Source organism: Python bivittatus, unplaced genomic scaffold (genome assembly GCF_059951505.1).
Source record: "Python bivittatus isolate LINGU-HERP-01145 unplaced genomic scaffold, Pbiv_v1 ctg000200_np1212, whole genome shotgun sequence".
Classification (NCBI taxonomy): domain Eukaryota; kingdom Metazoa; phylum Chordata; class Lepidosauria; order Squamata; family Pythonidae; genus Python; species Python bivittatus.
In genome coordinates this window covers 21,857,248-21,873,798 of record NW_028277040.1, presented here as the reverse complement: position 1 = coordinate 21,873,798, position 16,551 = coordinate 21,857,248, and the positions used below count along the sequence as shown (strand labels likewise).

Here is a 16,551-nt window from a genome sequence, read left to right as displayed (position 1 = left end):
CTAGAATGAGGTGCCCCCCCTGACTAGACCTTTAAGGCTGCGGTTGGAACATGAATCTTAACAGTAGCCGGTGAGCAGAGTTCTAGACGTGTAGATCATTTCTGTGGGAGGGCTTGGTTCTCACCAGCCCGTCAGATATTACTTGCAGAATAAGGTGGGATATCGCACTCACCTCTAGTAGCTCAACTCACAAATCATATTCTCCCATGATTAATTTAAACCATGGCTTTAGAAGCCACAATAGCTGGCTGCCTGCATAATGCCAAGCCAAGATCAAACAAGCCACCATATTGCTTATCAGTGCAAACTCGGTCAAGGTTGGGAAGTGGTCTTTTTCCAGGGGCCTTATGCGGTTAAGTTTCCTCAAAAAGAAATCTTATCAATACCGTATATAGGAGAATACAAAATACGTGTTCTGTAAGATACATTCTCTCCCTTCCTCCCTTTTTTCAGAAAAGTTCTGAACAGTCTCATAGCAACATGCTGGTTAGTAGAGCAAAGTTCTGGAGTTCCAAATATTTATAACATAAAAATGTTTATTAAATTTCCCTTCTACTGTATATTTTTGATGGGCAAATCCCATAATGACGTTGATAGTTTCTGATTAGCACTTGTAAGAATATGAATGAGAAGTAGTTAGCTTTTACTTTGCTGATCTTTTCTGAGGATGAGATGATGTAGGTCTTGCTGCGGTAATGATGTATTGCTTATGTGGCACAAAGTTAAACAAGGAGATGAGAGGCAATTTTGGGGTGCGTGCCCCATTTCTAGTGTCATGATGATATATACGTATTTTGTTTGGAGATCATGATAATCTCAGAGCGATCGTAGCCTAAATCTAAATTTGTTTCTCCTCCAACTCTACTCCAGTGCATCAGCTTCCTCTACTAGAAAGTTAAACTTCTATCATTTAAAATAATTTGATAATTAAAATAATTTTAAATAATCATTTAAAAAATAATATGTTGTTTTCCCACCTATTTTCAGATTTCTACTTCAGCATGTATAATAAGAAATGAGCTTGGGCTGGGTTCTGTTCTGCTAGCATCATAAGCAAATAATATTTTAAAAATTTGACAAGTGTTAATAAGCAAAATGATGGATCCTATTTCAATACATTCCAACTCACTTTATATATTTCACTGGAGCAAAATCCTTTTCCTGCCAAAAAGGAAATGTCTGTTATTTTAACTTCATTTCTATTAGCTCTCCCCACCTGAGTTTGCAATTAAAATGACAGGAAATATTGGCCTACTTTACAGAGTTATTACTTTACAGATATCAGAGCACTCAGATATCTGCAAAGTTTTATATACTTGCATATAAATGCTGAGTATTATTATCACTGCTGTATTATTAACATTTTACATGAATATGTGTGTTTCCCTTCTCCTGAGCTGAACACTGAGTTTGGTTTTAAGCATCTGAAAGGAAATAAATCAGTGATTATACTGAGGGCAGAACAGACTGCATAGTTAGTAACAGTTTTTAAAGCTCAAAATATGATGAAATCAGTATTCAGTCACAACATCATTGTTGATTAATAGCTTAGAAATTATAGCCTCTCTAGAATATTATTTATACATAACGCTATTATTCTGATAGATCTGCAGCATGAACATTTAGGAAGGGAGGGCTCCACCTTTTCCCATGATAGAATTTGCATGGGAGGAATTATTAGCAGAATTAAAAATAAGTAGATGAGCAATGGAAAAATGGAAAAGAAATTGCTAGTGCCTGTGGTGAGTCACTTAATCAGCAGGTAAAAGAATATTGAATAATTACAGGGCTTGCACAGAAGAAGCTGCATGTGAAGGCAGGAGTAACTCAGTAAAATGTTATTTGATTTTTGAAAGGTTATAGGGACCAGGGCCTGCACTGTCAAACCTGTTCCCTAGCTTCGGCTACCATAAAATAGCTTGTCAACTTCTGATCTTAATTCAGTATTTTTCAGATTACATTAACTGCTCCAAATCCCAGCTGTCAAACTTCAGTTGCTGTTTCCAAGGTTGCATTATAATTCCAAGGAAATGGTGGCTGTGTGAGGAGTTCAAAGGCCCATATTCATAAATGTTTTCATAAATTACTCAATTATTTCACGTACACATCGCTGTATCTTGGGGAGAAAAGATAGCGTATTTCCTGGTGAGCAACTTAAAATTCTTGACTCCTACCAGAGACTGCAATGTAAGGACTTTCAAGTTTTGATTTAAATGAAATGGTTTATTTTAAGAATTGCCTTGACCACGTCCTCTTGCTTGACAGAACTGTCATATGCAGAGGATAGTCTGGGCCATTAGTTTCACCTTACAGGGCTCAAAATACTATTGTAGTCTTGTTGTATGAGTATCTGTTGATGTCCAGCTGTCTGACTGTCAGATCTAACTATCACTATGCGTCCCAGTAAGGCAGGACTAAGCAGAACGTTAAAAGTCAAGCCAATATTTCAGGCAGATTCATCCATGCCCACCCAGCTAGGGAAGATAACTGTTATAAAATACAATAAATATATATCTCCAAGTATGTGTTGAACATATGCCTTGTTGTCATGTAAAAAAAAATGCCATTTTCCAAGCAGGAGAATTTTATTCCTTTGGCGGGGAAGTTTAAAGAATAACAGTGATGCCCATGTACATTTAGAAATTATTTGGAGCTCTACTTTTCTGCCCCAGGAAGAAACTAGGATGTGAGCAAGGAAGGTTATGTTGCTACTGCTTGCAACCCTAATAAGCTGAAACCATTGACTGGGTTCATACATCATACTAATCCAAAATGGGACAGGAGTTGTTCACTTTTGGCCTACTATTACATGAGCCCCAACTCTGTGGTTTGTGAACCCTGGTTTATTACTTAGCCTTCCATTTGGTTATGTCTGACGCTTGGTTGATGGTTCGATAATATAATGCAGTGTTGTCCAAACTTGGCCACTTTAAGTTGAATGGACTTCAACTCCCAGAATTCCCCAGCCAGCCATGCTGGCTGGGGAATTCTGGGAGTTGAAGTCCACTCATCTTAAAGTGGCCAAGTTTGGACAACACTGATGTAATGGGAGTAACAGTGTCATGAACAGCGGGTGGAAGAAGGTATGAGTCTTTGTGGAGAGATGCATTAGCTGGCTTTCTTTCTCCAACCTACACAGCACAAAGTGGATTATATTATGTGAGTTGAGGAGAATATTGCTCACCTGCCTTTGGGAGATTCACTTCCCCGAGAGGAAGCACCACATATCCCATCAGCATTGAGAGTCCCACCCTACTGCCACCAGATCCAGTCTTTGGCCTGCCTCAGTCCGCGTAACACCTGAGAACAGCTCTGCTTTGCCTTACCCACAGAAACATACGGGCCTTCCCATGCTCCCGTCTCTCCTACGAAGATGGGAAGCAAATCACAGAAGGGTGGCAGGTTAAAACAAATGACGTCTTTCACAAACAAACTCCCTTTCTTATTGCGGAAATACAAAGGTAAAACACCAAATAATCACTGCCAGCAGTACATTCTGCCTATAATATATTTACCAAATGGATGATAAACTGAAAACGTAAGATGCAAAAGAAGAAAAAGCAAGCACGGTTTAAATAGAGCACTGGTTACAGCTTTATCTTAGGAAGCAAAAGAGAGAGAGAGAGAAGCTGAAAGAAGAATGCTAAAACAAACAGAATAACTCTTAAAAGAAGCGGGATTGGGGTGATTAAGGAGCTATTCGTTGTTGTAAGAGCAGATGGGATTGGCTGGATGGATTGGCAATGAGTCGATGAACTTATTCTCAGTAGTGCAGCAGTTCCTCCGGTAAACTGGCTCACGGGTCTGAAAAGGTAGCCTGGTCCATTACAGTGACGTTTGTGATAGAAAAAGAGAACAGGGATTGATCTGCTGGATCAGCAGAGGCTAGCTGTTTTCTTTGCTGATACACAAACTTCATGTTCAGTTCAAACAGTGCAATTCACATGGACTACTACTGCTAAAATGAGACTATAGAAATGTACTGTAAAATTATAGATACAGAGCTAAAGAAATGATGTAGTTGTATCTCACCCTATTTTTTCTTTTTATGTCTACATCTATCTTTGCCTTAAGGTAAAAACACAACTATTACCCCCCCCCCAATGTTTTGCTTTCCAAAAATTTGACCATGTGTAATGACGTGGCCTTGCATTCAAAGTTACATTAGCATATGGTACAACTACATGCTCCATTTCTTTTATAGTGCAAAGAAAAATCCACAGAGAAATTGTGGAACTGAGCCCACATTTAACACAAACTGTTGACCTATCCTCTTTTTTATTGGGGAACCCTGTGGATTCACTTGTACTTTCTTTCCCTGCTACCCATGTCATGTGATCAGGTGTCATGAAAATCTCTTAAACTGGAGAACATACAACATATAATTTTGATCTTGAAAACCCTGCTGGGCTGGCAGTTGCATTTCCTAATACCCGAGAAAGGCAATTTCCTGAAAATCCACTCTTATGAGCAAGTGGTAGGGAATTCAGAGGAGTGGTAGCGATGGGGGAATGGCAAAGTGAATGTTTGCCTTGACATCCTGGCACTTACCATGCTCAGCCTTCCCAAGGCACGGAGCAAGAAAAACTGGATTATGCACTGAACAATAAAAGGCGAGTCGTTCGTTTAGTTCTGCTGTGGGCTGCTTTTCATGGCGATGTTCTGCAAGAAGAGGAAGCCACAGTGGCCTTTCTGGAGGTAGGGCCCATTGTTGCAACACTTGTCTCTTTGCCCTAAAATGTGAGAGTATTGCGACACAGGCAAGAGCCTGTGCTAGGCAGACTGTTCTCAGCCTTCCAAGGATGTTACATGAGGACCCAAAGGGCTATTTCAGGCTTTGATGGAAAGGGTGTCTTCCACGGCTGTTCCCTGCACCCAGTTTTAGGAAGTGGTTCGTTAGTTAAGATTAAAATATGTAATAATAATTTCTGTGACACCTGAGATCGCCATCTCACTGTGCTACTTGGTATGGCTGATCTCAATGTTCCTTTTGAGCATCAGAGGAGGAAAACCTTTCCAAAGCTATTTTATTACTGCTGCTGTTACGTTATTTTTCTTTCATTTAATAATCAAAACTGAATCGATATACTACATTTCGGATAAGGAAAAACAGCAGTCGAGATAGCTGGTGTGGGTCTTCCGGGCTGTGTGGCCGTGTTCTGGAAGTTTTGTTTCCTACCGTTTCGCCAGCACCTGTGACCGGCATCTTCAGAGTGCAGGAGCACAGACAGGAGCAGTTCTCTCTGTGCCCAGGGCACAGTCGAGATAACTAATAAAAGATGAAAAGAACCTAAAATAAATTAATTAAAATACCACCAAAAGCAGAACACAATTTTCAGTAGGGTTATCAGAGAAATATATTACTCATGAGGGTAAAGGTTAAGGACTTATATACATCTACATTTTGGAGTAGATCATAAATAATACTATTTATTATGTATAAAAAGTATCAGTAATATACTGTGTTATTGATACTATTTGTAAAGATATATTCCTAGCTGTTTTCTCCTGATTTGCAATCAGCTTAGATAGGATACAGATTTTGTCCAACCAGCTGGCCTTTTTATTGCCATTTGAAGAATGTTTTTTATCATTTAACAGGAGTTTTATGTAACTGTATCGGATGATGCGAGAATAATTACAGCACTCAAAGACCAACTCCCAGACCTAGAGAAAACTATGAAACAGATGTAAGTGTCAGATCGAGCTCATTGCTCTAAACTGATCTCTGCTAATGCCTAGCATTTGATCTAAAGCATTATCATTTTCAGACCAGCCTTCTGCAAAGAATTCTGCTAGTGTTTTTTATAAGAATGCATATGCCACAGCTGAAGCTTTTGGGTTGTCTTCAAGAGCACCTCCACATAGAGTGCATTGCAGTAGTCTAACTGTGAGGTGATGAGGGCAGAGTTCCTGTTGTCAGGGTCTCCTGGTACAAAGCGTGGGTGCACCAGCTGAAGCTGTGCAAAGGCCCTCCTTGCCGTGGCCTCCACCTGCTTGTGGGATTGTTTCTTCAGGTGAGAGTGACCCCGTGATGCCCCACTGATTCCCCATCAGTGCTGGAATCAGAATCAAGCAAGATTCATCACCAGTAAAGAGCAACTCCATCATACAAGGATATAACTAGGATTACCCTACAGAATAAAAGACATAAAGCTTAATTCTTCGTTGCTTAAATGTCTAAAAGTATTTACTGTATAAAATCTCTAAAACACAAATTTTTAAGATTTTAAAAACCCTTTGTATGTATTTGTATTTTTTGTTGATTAGTTTAGCATACAGTACATAATAAAAAGGATATTAGATTATGTTTCATTTGCATTTGACAGATCAGAAGAAGCTAAAGGACCTCAGAAAAAGGTAAATATGCATATGTGCACTACAAAAATATATTATTTACATATATGTTACTTACTACCATATTTTCATGTGGTAAGGAGGTATCATTGATTCTCGCACATGTACACATGTCATATAAGCTTCAGGAAAGACATTTGCCTGCAGTCAAAACATGGGTTTGTATTCAGATGTTAAGATGCTATATGTTAAAAAGTTAGAAAAGGTAGTACTCTGTGATTTAAGTCTCCAGAGTCATAATACCAGATGGGTACAGTGAAATACTTTCCAAATACATGGTTAACTTTGTAGTTTTTTTCTCTCCTAAATTCTACTGCCTTACTAATAGGCCATAAATGATAGACCTTGTTTTTCTCTTGTACCTGTGATTATGAAGTTTTTTTTCCCCCCCAGCACAAAGTCCTTCTGCAGCACTTTAACATGAGTGATGAAAGGACACAAAAACGCCAGCCCATCAGGGGGAGTGATGAAAGTAAGTCAGTGCACTGGACCAGAGGATTTCAGTGCTGAATGGGAATGAAGCTCCATTGGTCCACACACTGAATTAATTACTTTAAGGATTCAGTAATTTCTCAGCCTGGTTGTAATATAATACTAAAATAGAAGCATCTTGATAAACTGTCATAGGTTAGAGATGCACTCTGAAGAGCAGAGGTTTTTTAAAAATTATTATTAAGATGTATTATGAGACTGTCAATGACGGTCAGGGTGGATACATATCAAAAATCTTTAAACCTATAAGGCTTTGCCATACATAATTTGTCTCTCTTGGTACTTTCCTAACATATAATATAAACCCAGTACAGATACACTTAGGGAGGGGGACAGAGTGAGGGGAAATACAGTTTTCAGGTCATCAAAGGATGGATTACAGGAATGCAAAAAAAGTAGTAATTTTATTCATCCACAGCATAGCCAACAAATATAGCTAAAGAAACATAACTAGGTTTAGGAGAAGTAATTTCTTTACTAGTGATGTACAGCCCAGAAATGTAAGCTTCTATTGTTTTAAGGTTCAAAGCATGTCTTACTTATCCACTCCCTTAAGAGTTCAGGGTCATCAAGATAGGCCTCCAGTAGAAGCCATAGTGATGTCCCAATACACATGCCAATGACTTGAATTAGGTCATTTGCATGATGATATCATGACTCAGGTAATAACCACCACCCTTCCTGTGGACACCCATGTACCCACATGATGACAGAAACAAATTAATAATGTTGGGGGGGGGGGGAGGAGATATCTGTACTCTGTGACTAAGCCTAAGGAGAGCATTTTGGTCCACCATCGATCATCCCCAAGAACTGTCACTGCCAACTCTAAAGATATATTGGGACTCAGGTCCCTTTTGAGAGAGCCATTATGATATGAAGAATGTTAATGAGCACCCTCACATCCTGTGCCATAGGACAAGGTAGGTTTTTAGGGCCCCATTCCTAATGCATTATTTTTGTCTGAAGTTTTGTTCAAGGTATACTGTGTGGATCACACATACACCACCATCCGCATTCCAGTTTTGTCGTCTGTTAAAGAAGTCCTCTGCGCAATCACTGACAAACTAGGCTCCGGAGATGGCTTGATATTGGTCAAGATGAGTTCAGCAGGAGGTAAGGCATTTGTGTAATTTGCAATATATCCTGAAGTGGCAAACCATGATGGAATGAAAAGACCTATATTGATTTCCCAAATATTTGTCACGTTAAAGGTAACAGGAATTGCAGCCCACGATCTCTGAAGGCACCAGGGAGCAGCTAAACTTATAAGCTGATTTATTAGTGAAGGTTGTACACCAAGTATACATTTGCACTTTTTAAGGCTATAGTGTATCTATTGTGTTACTCTTGTAGAAATTGGTATAGAAAAAATTAAAGATGCTTTAGCAACCTGATGCGATATCAAAATTAAATAAAGGATAAAGACTTTGTTGAGGAGTTAAACTCCTTGACACAATATGGACACATCCAGGCAGACTTCTTAGAGTTAAAGAAAAGGCTGACCATTTCATTCTCACCATGATGATTTTTCAGCTATCCGATTTGCCTACAACCACAGGATTTCCAACATCCCCCATCCAAGTATTAACAAAGTCTGACCCTGCTTAGCTTTTTGTGTTCAGTTAGAGTCAGCTAGTAGATGATGCTACCTGCTGTCAATTATATATTACATTCATCTTCTATTACTTTATGTTTATTAAAATTCTTTCCATAGCCAAAACCTATCCATACTGTTATAATTCATTGGTTAAAATGGGAATCTACTAAAAGCTGTACATTTGGGACACAAATTTCTTTTTATAATTTGAGCTCTTTTCCAGAATTGGAGTGATACAGATGGCCCTTGTTATCTGTGTTTTTCTTATCCTTGATTTGTGAATTTAAATTTGCAAAATACACACCAGATCTTGTTATCTGTGATAAAGAGTTTTATATCTCTCCAGCTTGGGAGGAGGTTTTCATGTGTGCATGTATTTTACACATGTGCAAAATATTAACAGGTTTTGATGCATTTTTTTCTTTTCTTTTTGTTCTGTGCCTTCAAGTAAGTATTGACTGCTGATGACTGCTTGGGCTAGGCCCTGCAGTTTTCTTGGCAAGATTTTCAGAGGTGATTTGCATCACCCAGCTGGCTTCGAGCCTGAGGTGGGACTTGAACTGCCTGTCTCCTGGTTTCTAGCCTGATGCCTTCACCACTGTGCCAAACTGGCTGTCTGGTGTGTGCATAAAGCATGCTTTTTCAGAGTCATGTTTCTCACATTTTTTTGGCTAGAATAGATCTCCCATATATAACAAGCACCACTGGTATGTCTATAGAATCATATGAACACTGTCAGACCGAAAACAGGGATGGCCATTTAACAAACAAGTAGTGAGAAGTATTCTCAATTCCAGTATGTGACCTAGGAGATCTATCTGAATTAAAACTCTTGTCAGGGACAATTCCATTTGGAAATAAATTGACTCCAGAGGCATGGCTATTTTGTCATTTCAGTGGCATGACTCACTCTGGATCAGGGGTAACAGGAGAGGGGGGTCAAAAAAATCACAGTAGCAGCCACAACCATGCTATTGAAGTCCCAGCCTTCTTCTGTTTGTTGCGACGCATGTAGAAAAGGGGCAGGGCTTCAATTGCATGATTGTGGCTGCCAGCTTGACTTTTGTGACACCCCTGCTCAGAATCACTGTGATATACTGCACTGTAACCTGAGAACTTTCTAGAGTAATTGAATAATCTTTTATACATAGCAGCTGTGACTTCATTTAACAAATGTTAAACACTAGGTTTCCTGCATTGTAAATTCCTTAGTTTGGGAATTTGAACGTTTTAGATGTTATTTTTATCTTGGAGGAGAATGTGGAAAGTTCAGCTCTGGCTTTGATGGTGCTCTAGACATTTTAGGGTAGTGTATGGGGGCTTGCCCACTCCTTAATTGAGAATAGAAACTTGAAATGCTGGGCAGCTGAGGGTTCGAGTTCCAGCAGAATAGCAGCAAGGCTCACCAAGCGATTCTGGGTTGGTCTTGAAGAAGCTCTAGGCTGTGTTGAGCAGACAGAAACAAATAAAGTTTGATTGACTTAATCTACTTTTTGATTAAGTAGATTGGAATGACTTAATCTACTTTTCCCAAGCAAAGGCTTTTGATTAATTTGGAATCCTGAATATAAAAAAAAACAAAACTGAAGGGGAGCCAGCTCTGCATCCAAGATTCTTAAAGTACCAAACTTGCTAAGAACATAACAGTTCATCATGTCAGTCAGTGGACACTCAGACTGTTCATGATACTAGATTGCACACTTGTATACACAAAGCGTTGATTTCAGTGGAGAGAAATCCATTCTGTTATGTTCTAATAACATACCTGCTAGTTTACTTTTCTTCTTCTTTTCATTTTTTACAGAAAAGGTGGTTCTCAAACCTCATGACGTTTCAGTGTTTACAACACTCAGTATTAACGGCCGCCTCTTCGCTTGTCCTCGTGACCAGTTTGACTCACTGGTGTGTATCTCTGCTCCATTCCAAACACTTCTCAGATCAGAGATGATTGATTCAAGTAACCTGCATGCTAAATAAGATAAACATTGTTGATTCTGGATTCTGCAAATTCTGCCATAGCTTTTCAGTAAAATGTCACTTGAGGCTGTGAAGAGACTGTATCTGTGCAAAAGGAGAGCAGATTTTTAAAAATTAAGTAGACCGTAAGTATTTGCTGATTCCTACTAGCTCTCCAATCCCTTATGTTCTATGAATACATGGGAACAGAATGTTGCTGGTTCATGACTACAATAAAGATTGACTTGATTTGATAAAGACAGAAAAACATGACAGTAATGTGAGATAATTCTACAATTATTGTATGAAAAATTATTTTGGTCATATAATAGTTGTAAAAATGTATGTGTATAATGACTTAAACAGTGCTATATGGGCTGGAGTCAAATATAGGCATATAATGAATATTTTGAAATAGTACCTCAGGGCTTATTACTAAAATTGACCACATTTGATAATGTCTTTCTTAAATATTAAAATGTTTACAACAATTTCCCAATAAAGTAATTCTACTATCCTCCATTGAGTTCCACTTTTGTAGACTTAGACTTTTTAATGTACTTTGTGGTTCTTAAAGTTCATTAAAAGCACTTCTCATTGCCAATCCATGTCAGCAGAAATTGTATGGCTCCAAGCTTCAAAACTGGTTCTTCTTTTACTTTTAATGAGTCACTTTATATGCTCATGTCTTTCATAAGTAACTGTAAAACAGAAGTCTTCCCACTGCTTGAAAGGCAATGAAATTTTTGAATCCCCAGTACTTTAAAATAAAAAGCAAAAAAGTAAATAAAGGTGCACATTGCAAATACCTTTTAGATATATCCATTTCTGATCAGCTCCATGTGACACAGAAGATGTTAAATATTTCTAAGGAAAGTTTTGAGATGTGTGTGTTATCTTCCATCAGCATTTAAGGATTTCTGAATGAGCAGAAGACCTAGGTGTTGTGTTTTTTTAAAAAAAGACTTAGAGGAATCTTCCGAGCAGATTGAGTATAATTCAAGGAAAACCAAGCATGGGTGTATTCACAGAGCCGTTTCAGTCTAGGTTCATAGAAGGAATAATAGGTATTGATGACTAGAGTTTTTCTTTTCTTTTCTTTCTTTTTTTTTTTTTTTTAACTCCCACTAATTTTTGTAGGAAAATGCCAGTGCCTTCCATGGGAATGGATGGGTTTTAAAAGTGCTAATTTGAGTAAAATTCTGCCTGGATCTTCAATGCTTAGACTATAATTCTTTTTACTATGAGACTAGCTTAGAATATTTAGTCAGAATAAACATTTTGAAAGCAAGTTACAGTGGAAGTTCAGTGTTTTTTTTACATGCATGCACATTTTTTATTGTGGAGTCCTTGGTGTTCTCTGAACTTGGTGGTTTTCTTGCAGATGTTTCATTACGTATCTAGATAACATCATCAGTGCACTGAAGATGTTGCCTAGCTGGGTAACGAAACATTTGCAAGAAAATCACCAAGCTCAGAGAACACCAAGGACTCCACAGTTCAACCCTGAGCTACATATATTCTCTTTTATTGGTACATTTTTATTGCCTGTTTCAGAGAGTTTTATGGTTAGAATGAGATTGATTGATTGATTGATTGATTGATTGATTGCAAGAAAGCAGTTTTAGAGTCTAGGGCAGCATTAATGGTCATTGAGTCACATGAGAGAGTAAGTCTAGCCAAAGTAATAATTAGTTCACATAATCCAAATATTCTGTGATTAGAAACTGCCATTATCCAACTAGTTCTCATTTGTAAAATAAGAAAAATAAATGTTAGAAAATGGAGCAAATGTTGGAAATGTTTTTGAAATGATTTGAAAGTTTGAAATGATCATGGCCTAGTATATGTATTGCTTTAAAGCAAGGATGAGCAGCTAAGATGCCTATTTACTATTTGGGGGAGGCTGGGGATTGCAAAATGGCTTTGTCACCCATGTAGGTAGGACTTGTGATTTTTCAAAAGTTTGGGGTTTTTTGTTCTTTTTATCCATGGTCTGCCTATTTTTGGGCATAGTCATCTCTTTCCCACCTCCAGATGGAAGTAAACTGGACCATTTTTTTTGAGCAGTCATGCTGAAAGCAGGCACTGCAAAGATTGTACAGATAGTTCTTGTTTAGCGACCACAATTGGGACTGGCAACTTGGTTGTTAAGCGAGATGGTCGCTAAATGAAACTGTGACTGCTTATGATCTTACTTCAGCTTTCCTTTGCTTTACAGACCTGTGAAGGTCTTAAATGCAAGGATTGGTTGTCAAGTTACTTTTTCATCTGCTGTAGCCACGAATGGTTGCTAAACGAGGCAGGTGCTAAATGAAGACTACCTGTATGAGAAGGAAGCTTTCAGCTCTGAATCATATGTGACCCATCTCTGCCTTAGACTGTAAGCGAGGAAAGCCACCATGCAGGCAAGATGGTGGGCTCCTTCCAGTTATTGAACAAGACTCATGAACAGCAGCTTGTCTATTCCACTGGGCAGCTGGCAGCAGCGAATGGTGGACAAGCATTCCTTTGTGCCCTAACTTTGCAAAGGCTGTCTAGTTTTTGCCCTTAGCAAATAGAGTAGTGACATTAGATGCAATGCGTGGTATATATTTCGTAGGACTATGCAGTTGTTGGATTCAAAGGCAAGACCGTTTTTTGCAGTACCCAGGAGGCTGTAGCAGCACTTGTCTGTGGCTCCTGAAACCAAGCATGTCTTTTGTCAGAGTTGCATTGCAGATTTGGAGAGCAGCTGTGCAATTCTAGGAAGAGATGTGGCTGGTGTAAGGAGCTGCTGATGGGCGCTGTGTGCGTTCCCTGCAGACACCAATGTATCTTTTCCCCTTGGAACCCAACAGCCCCAATATTTATAGCCCAACTCAGCCTAAATAAACAAATCTAATTCAAGATATTCAATTTAGCGTTAAACTAGAAATACGAAAAAGAAGCGTCTCGTCTTTTCCCTATAACCCAACTGGGAAAAGAGAGGAGGGAGGAAATGCAGTCTGTCCTGGGCAAGGGTCCGCTTGCCTTCTTCCAAAGGTATTCTAGGATTGCTTCTACCGGGCTGCACTGCACGAACAGCCCGCTTTCAAATAGGAGTTTAAGGCAACCTGGAGAAGGCGAAGAAAACAAATGGGAATGAAGTGCGCTGCCCTCTTGTGGAATAAAAAGGAACTGGGAATGTAGCCATATCTGGCATTGAGGTATGAAGGGAAGCCGTTGCAACAAAGGTGAGAATGATAAGAGCACGGTACCATTTCTGCACTCAGTTTCAAAAGGAAAGTCATTCTGGAAAAAATACAGTCCCAGGAAAGTGAACCTTCTTATAAGCCGCCATATTTTAGAACGACTGTAACTAAAGCCTCAGGAATAAATGACTCTTTAAGACTTGTTTAATCCTATATTCATGGTAGCCGCAGAAACATGAGAAACACCAAAATACCAGCTGTTCCATCTTCCTTTCCCCTAAGGTAGTGTCTTCCTCTCGGTAATTCCTTATAAGTACAGCAACCAGATGTCTTTTATTATAAAGGACAGTCCTTTATTTCAGAAAGCTGTCCTTTTTTAAAATCCTTATGAACCTCTTTCAGATTTGCCCCTTTTTCAGGTTTGTCCTTTATTTTTCCAAGAAAATATGGTTGCCGGACTTATAAGTAACTACTGCGGTGCGACCACATGCAGTCACAAGCCAGCAAGAGGCAAAAATGCTGCTTCTCATCAGCTGTAACATCCGTGGTTGCTATTGTAAGCAGTAGCAATACTTAGCACATGTATAGTATTGTATAGACCAAAATGGCTTGCAGACTGTAGTGGCAAACATTTTATGTGCATTTCCTGTTTTCTAATATTTTCAATTTCTTGACCAAGAAACTGCTTTTTCTTTCCTTTTTCCAATGGAGAAGATCATTTTGGAAATATTTTCAAGGGCAAGATGTTGATTCTCACATTTGGCTTAATTACAAAGGAGCTGAGGATATACTGTATGTGAGCCCCCCTTTTCTCATTGTATAATCGTCTTTCTCCAGCAGTCCTTGGCTTACTATGTTTCTGTTAAATCCCAAGGGAATCTTTTCAAATTAGGAAACAGAAGCAGCCAGAAAGGTAGCAGAGCAATAGAAAAATAAGTAAAAAAGAGGGGAAGGGGGGAAAAATATTGCCGCTCTCTGCTGCAAGACACCAACAAAAGAAATTGTTTCAGAAAGTGCTATCTAAGAATGACATAGAAAAATAGACGCCTCTTTTGCAGAGGAGGAAAATCTGGGGGGAAATTAGACATATTTTAGCACAGTTTTAATTTTGCATGTGTTGATCTCCGTAATCCTTGCAACAGAAGTGTACAGTATTTTTCCTATATTAAAGGGAGAATTGAGGCTGAAGTGGCATTCCTCAGTCAGCCTAATGGTTTAAAAGCTGAACGGGACATATTGATTCATATTCTTTCCCGCAGGCACTGGGAATGCTTTCAACAATGCTTTCATTAGGTAATTGTTTTAAATATAGTTTCAAACTTAGGTAACAAATAGAAATGATTTTCTTTATTACTTACGTATGAAAATGTTGTACACCTAAAAGTGTGTGTATGCCTTTGTTGTATATACATGCCCACACCTATGTATGTATGTATGTGTGTGTGCATATATGAATATCTATGTATATCTATATATGAACTATAATTTATAATGCATTAATTTTGTAATAAGTAAAAATAATTATTACAGAGTTAACATTAATTTATTCCTTATATCATATATGCAGAGTGAATATGCTTGAAAGTGAAGGTGATGTGGAAAAAATGATAAATATTGAGTAGTTTATTCCTTTTTCAGTTTTCATAGGAAGTGAAGCAAAAATACCCAGCAAAGACATTGATCTCAGGAAAGGAAATGGCATTCAAAGACCAGTATAAGGTCTTACCTATAAAATATGGCATGTTACAACTTCTTTTGTTTTTTCTTCATTAAAGTGGGGGGGGAGGGAAGTTTGCCATTTCAGATGGTGTTAGTGCAGCACCTTACTGAGGTTTATTCAAGGAAATTACTTTTTTGGTTCCAGTCATTATATCCCTTATTTCAGGACAATTAACTTCCTAACATGGCTTACACACAATATAACTGTAAATAAAAAGGCAACAGATTGCAAAGAATCAGACTTCTAGGACTGATGTGGGAGTGAAACTAAGCAGGTGTTTGTGACAGCCTCCTACTTTCTTCCTCTCCCTTAGGGATCCTTCCCACAGAGCAGTTGGTGATAACCAGCATTGGCAGTTCCCCTTTTGGGGTGGCAGAAAGAAAGAATCCCATGGGCACCCTGAATGGAAAGGATCAGGATCTTCCCTGGAAATCAGTGATTCTTCCTCTTCCCTTTCATAGGAGATAGATGGTGTATCCAAGGATTTACCATCTTTGGTTTTGGAGAGGGTTGCGCTGCCCTGGACGGACCCGGTGCGTAATCTGGGGGTCCTCCTGGACTCACGACTCCTGCTCAAGGAGCAGGTGGCAGTCGTGGCCAGGAGAGCCTTTGCCCACCTTCGTGTGGTATGCCAGTTACACCCCTTCCTGGATCAGGAGGCTCTGTGGTCAGTCACTCATGCCCTGGTCATCTCTCGGCTAGACTATTGCAATGCACTCTACATGGGGCTACCTTTGAAGAGTATCCAGAAGCTACAGCTGGTCCAAAATGTGGCTGTGCAGATAATTTTGAGTGCCCCAAGAACGGCACATGTAACACCTTTACTGCGCAAGCTGCACTGGGTCCAATTCAAAGGGTTGGTTGTCACCTTTAAAGCCCTACATGGCATGGGTCCAGGTTACCTGAGGGACTGTCTTACCCCCATCACATCAACCCATCCCACCCAGTCAGGCAGAGAGGGCATGTTGCGGGTCCCATCAGCAAGATAATGTTGACTGGTGGGGCCCAGGAGGAGAGCCTTCTCTGCCGTTGTTCCACCCTTTGGAACATTCTCCCCCCAGAGGTGTGGCAGGCCCCTACCCTACCGGCCTTCTGGAAAAAATTGAAGACCTGGCTCTGCCACCTTGTGTGGGGAGATAACAACTCTGCCCAATCTTGGGGATGGCTAGTGCCTTGATGACGCTCCCTGAGTGATCGCCAATTATTTTGGATTTTTGTATTTTTTATTTATTATTAAAATTTTGTAATTTTAA

General features: G+C 39.2%; 1 protein-coding gene across 1 annotated transcript in view; it reads left to right on the top strand.

The window, feature by feature from the left end:
* The window catches only part of RAPGEF4 (Rap guanine nucleotide exchange factor 4), a 166,872-nt gene that overhangs the window by 137,386 nt on the left and 12,935 nt on the right, over window positions 1–16,551 (top strand). Inside the window, exons 17-22 of the mRNA XM_088135803.1 lie at window positions 4,548–4,698; window positions 5,602–5,690; window positions 6,330–6,360; window positions 6,751–6,829; window positions 7,819–7,965; window positions 10,254–10,351. Coding sequence (XP_087991929.1) covers window positions 4,548–4,698; window positions 5,602–5,690; window positions 6,330–6,360; window positions 6,751–6,829; window positions 7,819–7,965; window positions 10,254–10,351 — 595 coding nt within the window. The remainder of the gene's footprint in view (window positions 1–4,547; window positions 4,699–5,601; window positions 5,691–6,329; window positions 6,361–6,750; window positions 6,830–7,818; window positions 7,966–10,253; window positions 10,352–16,551) is intronic.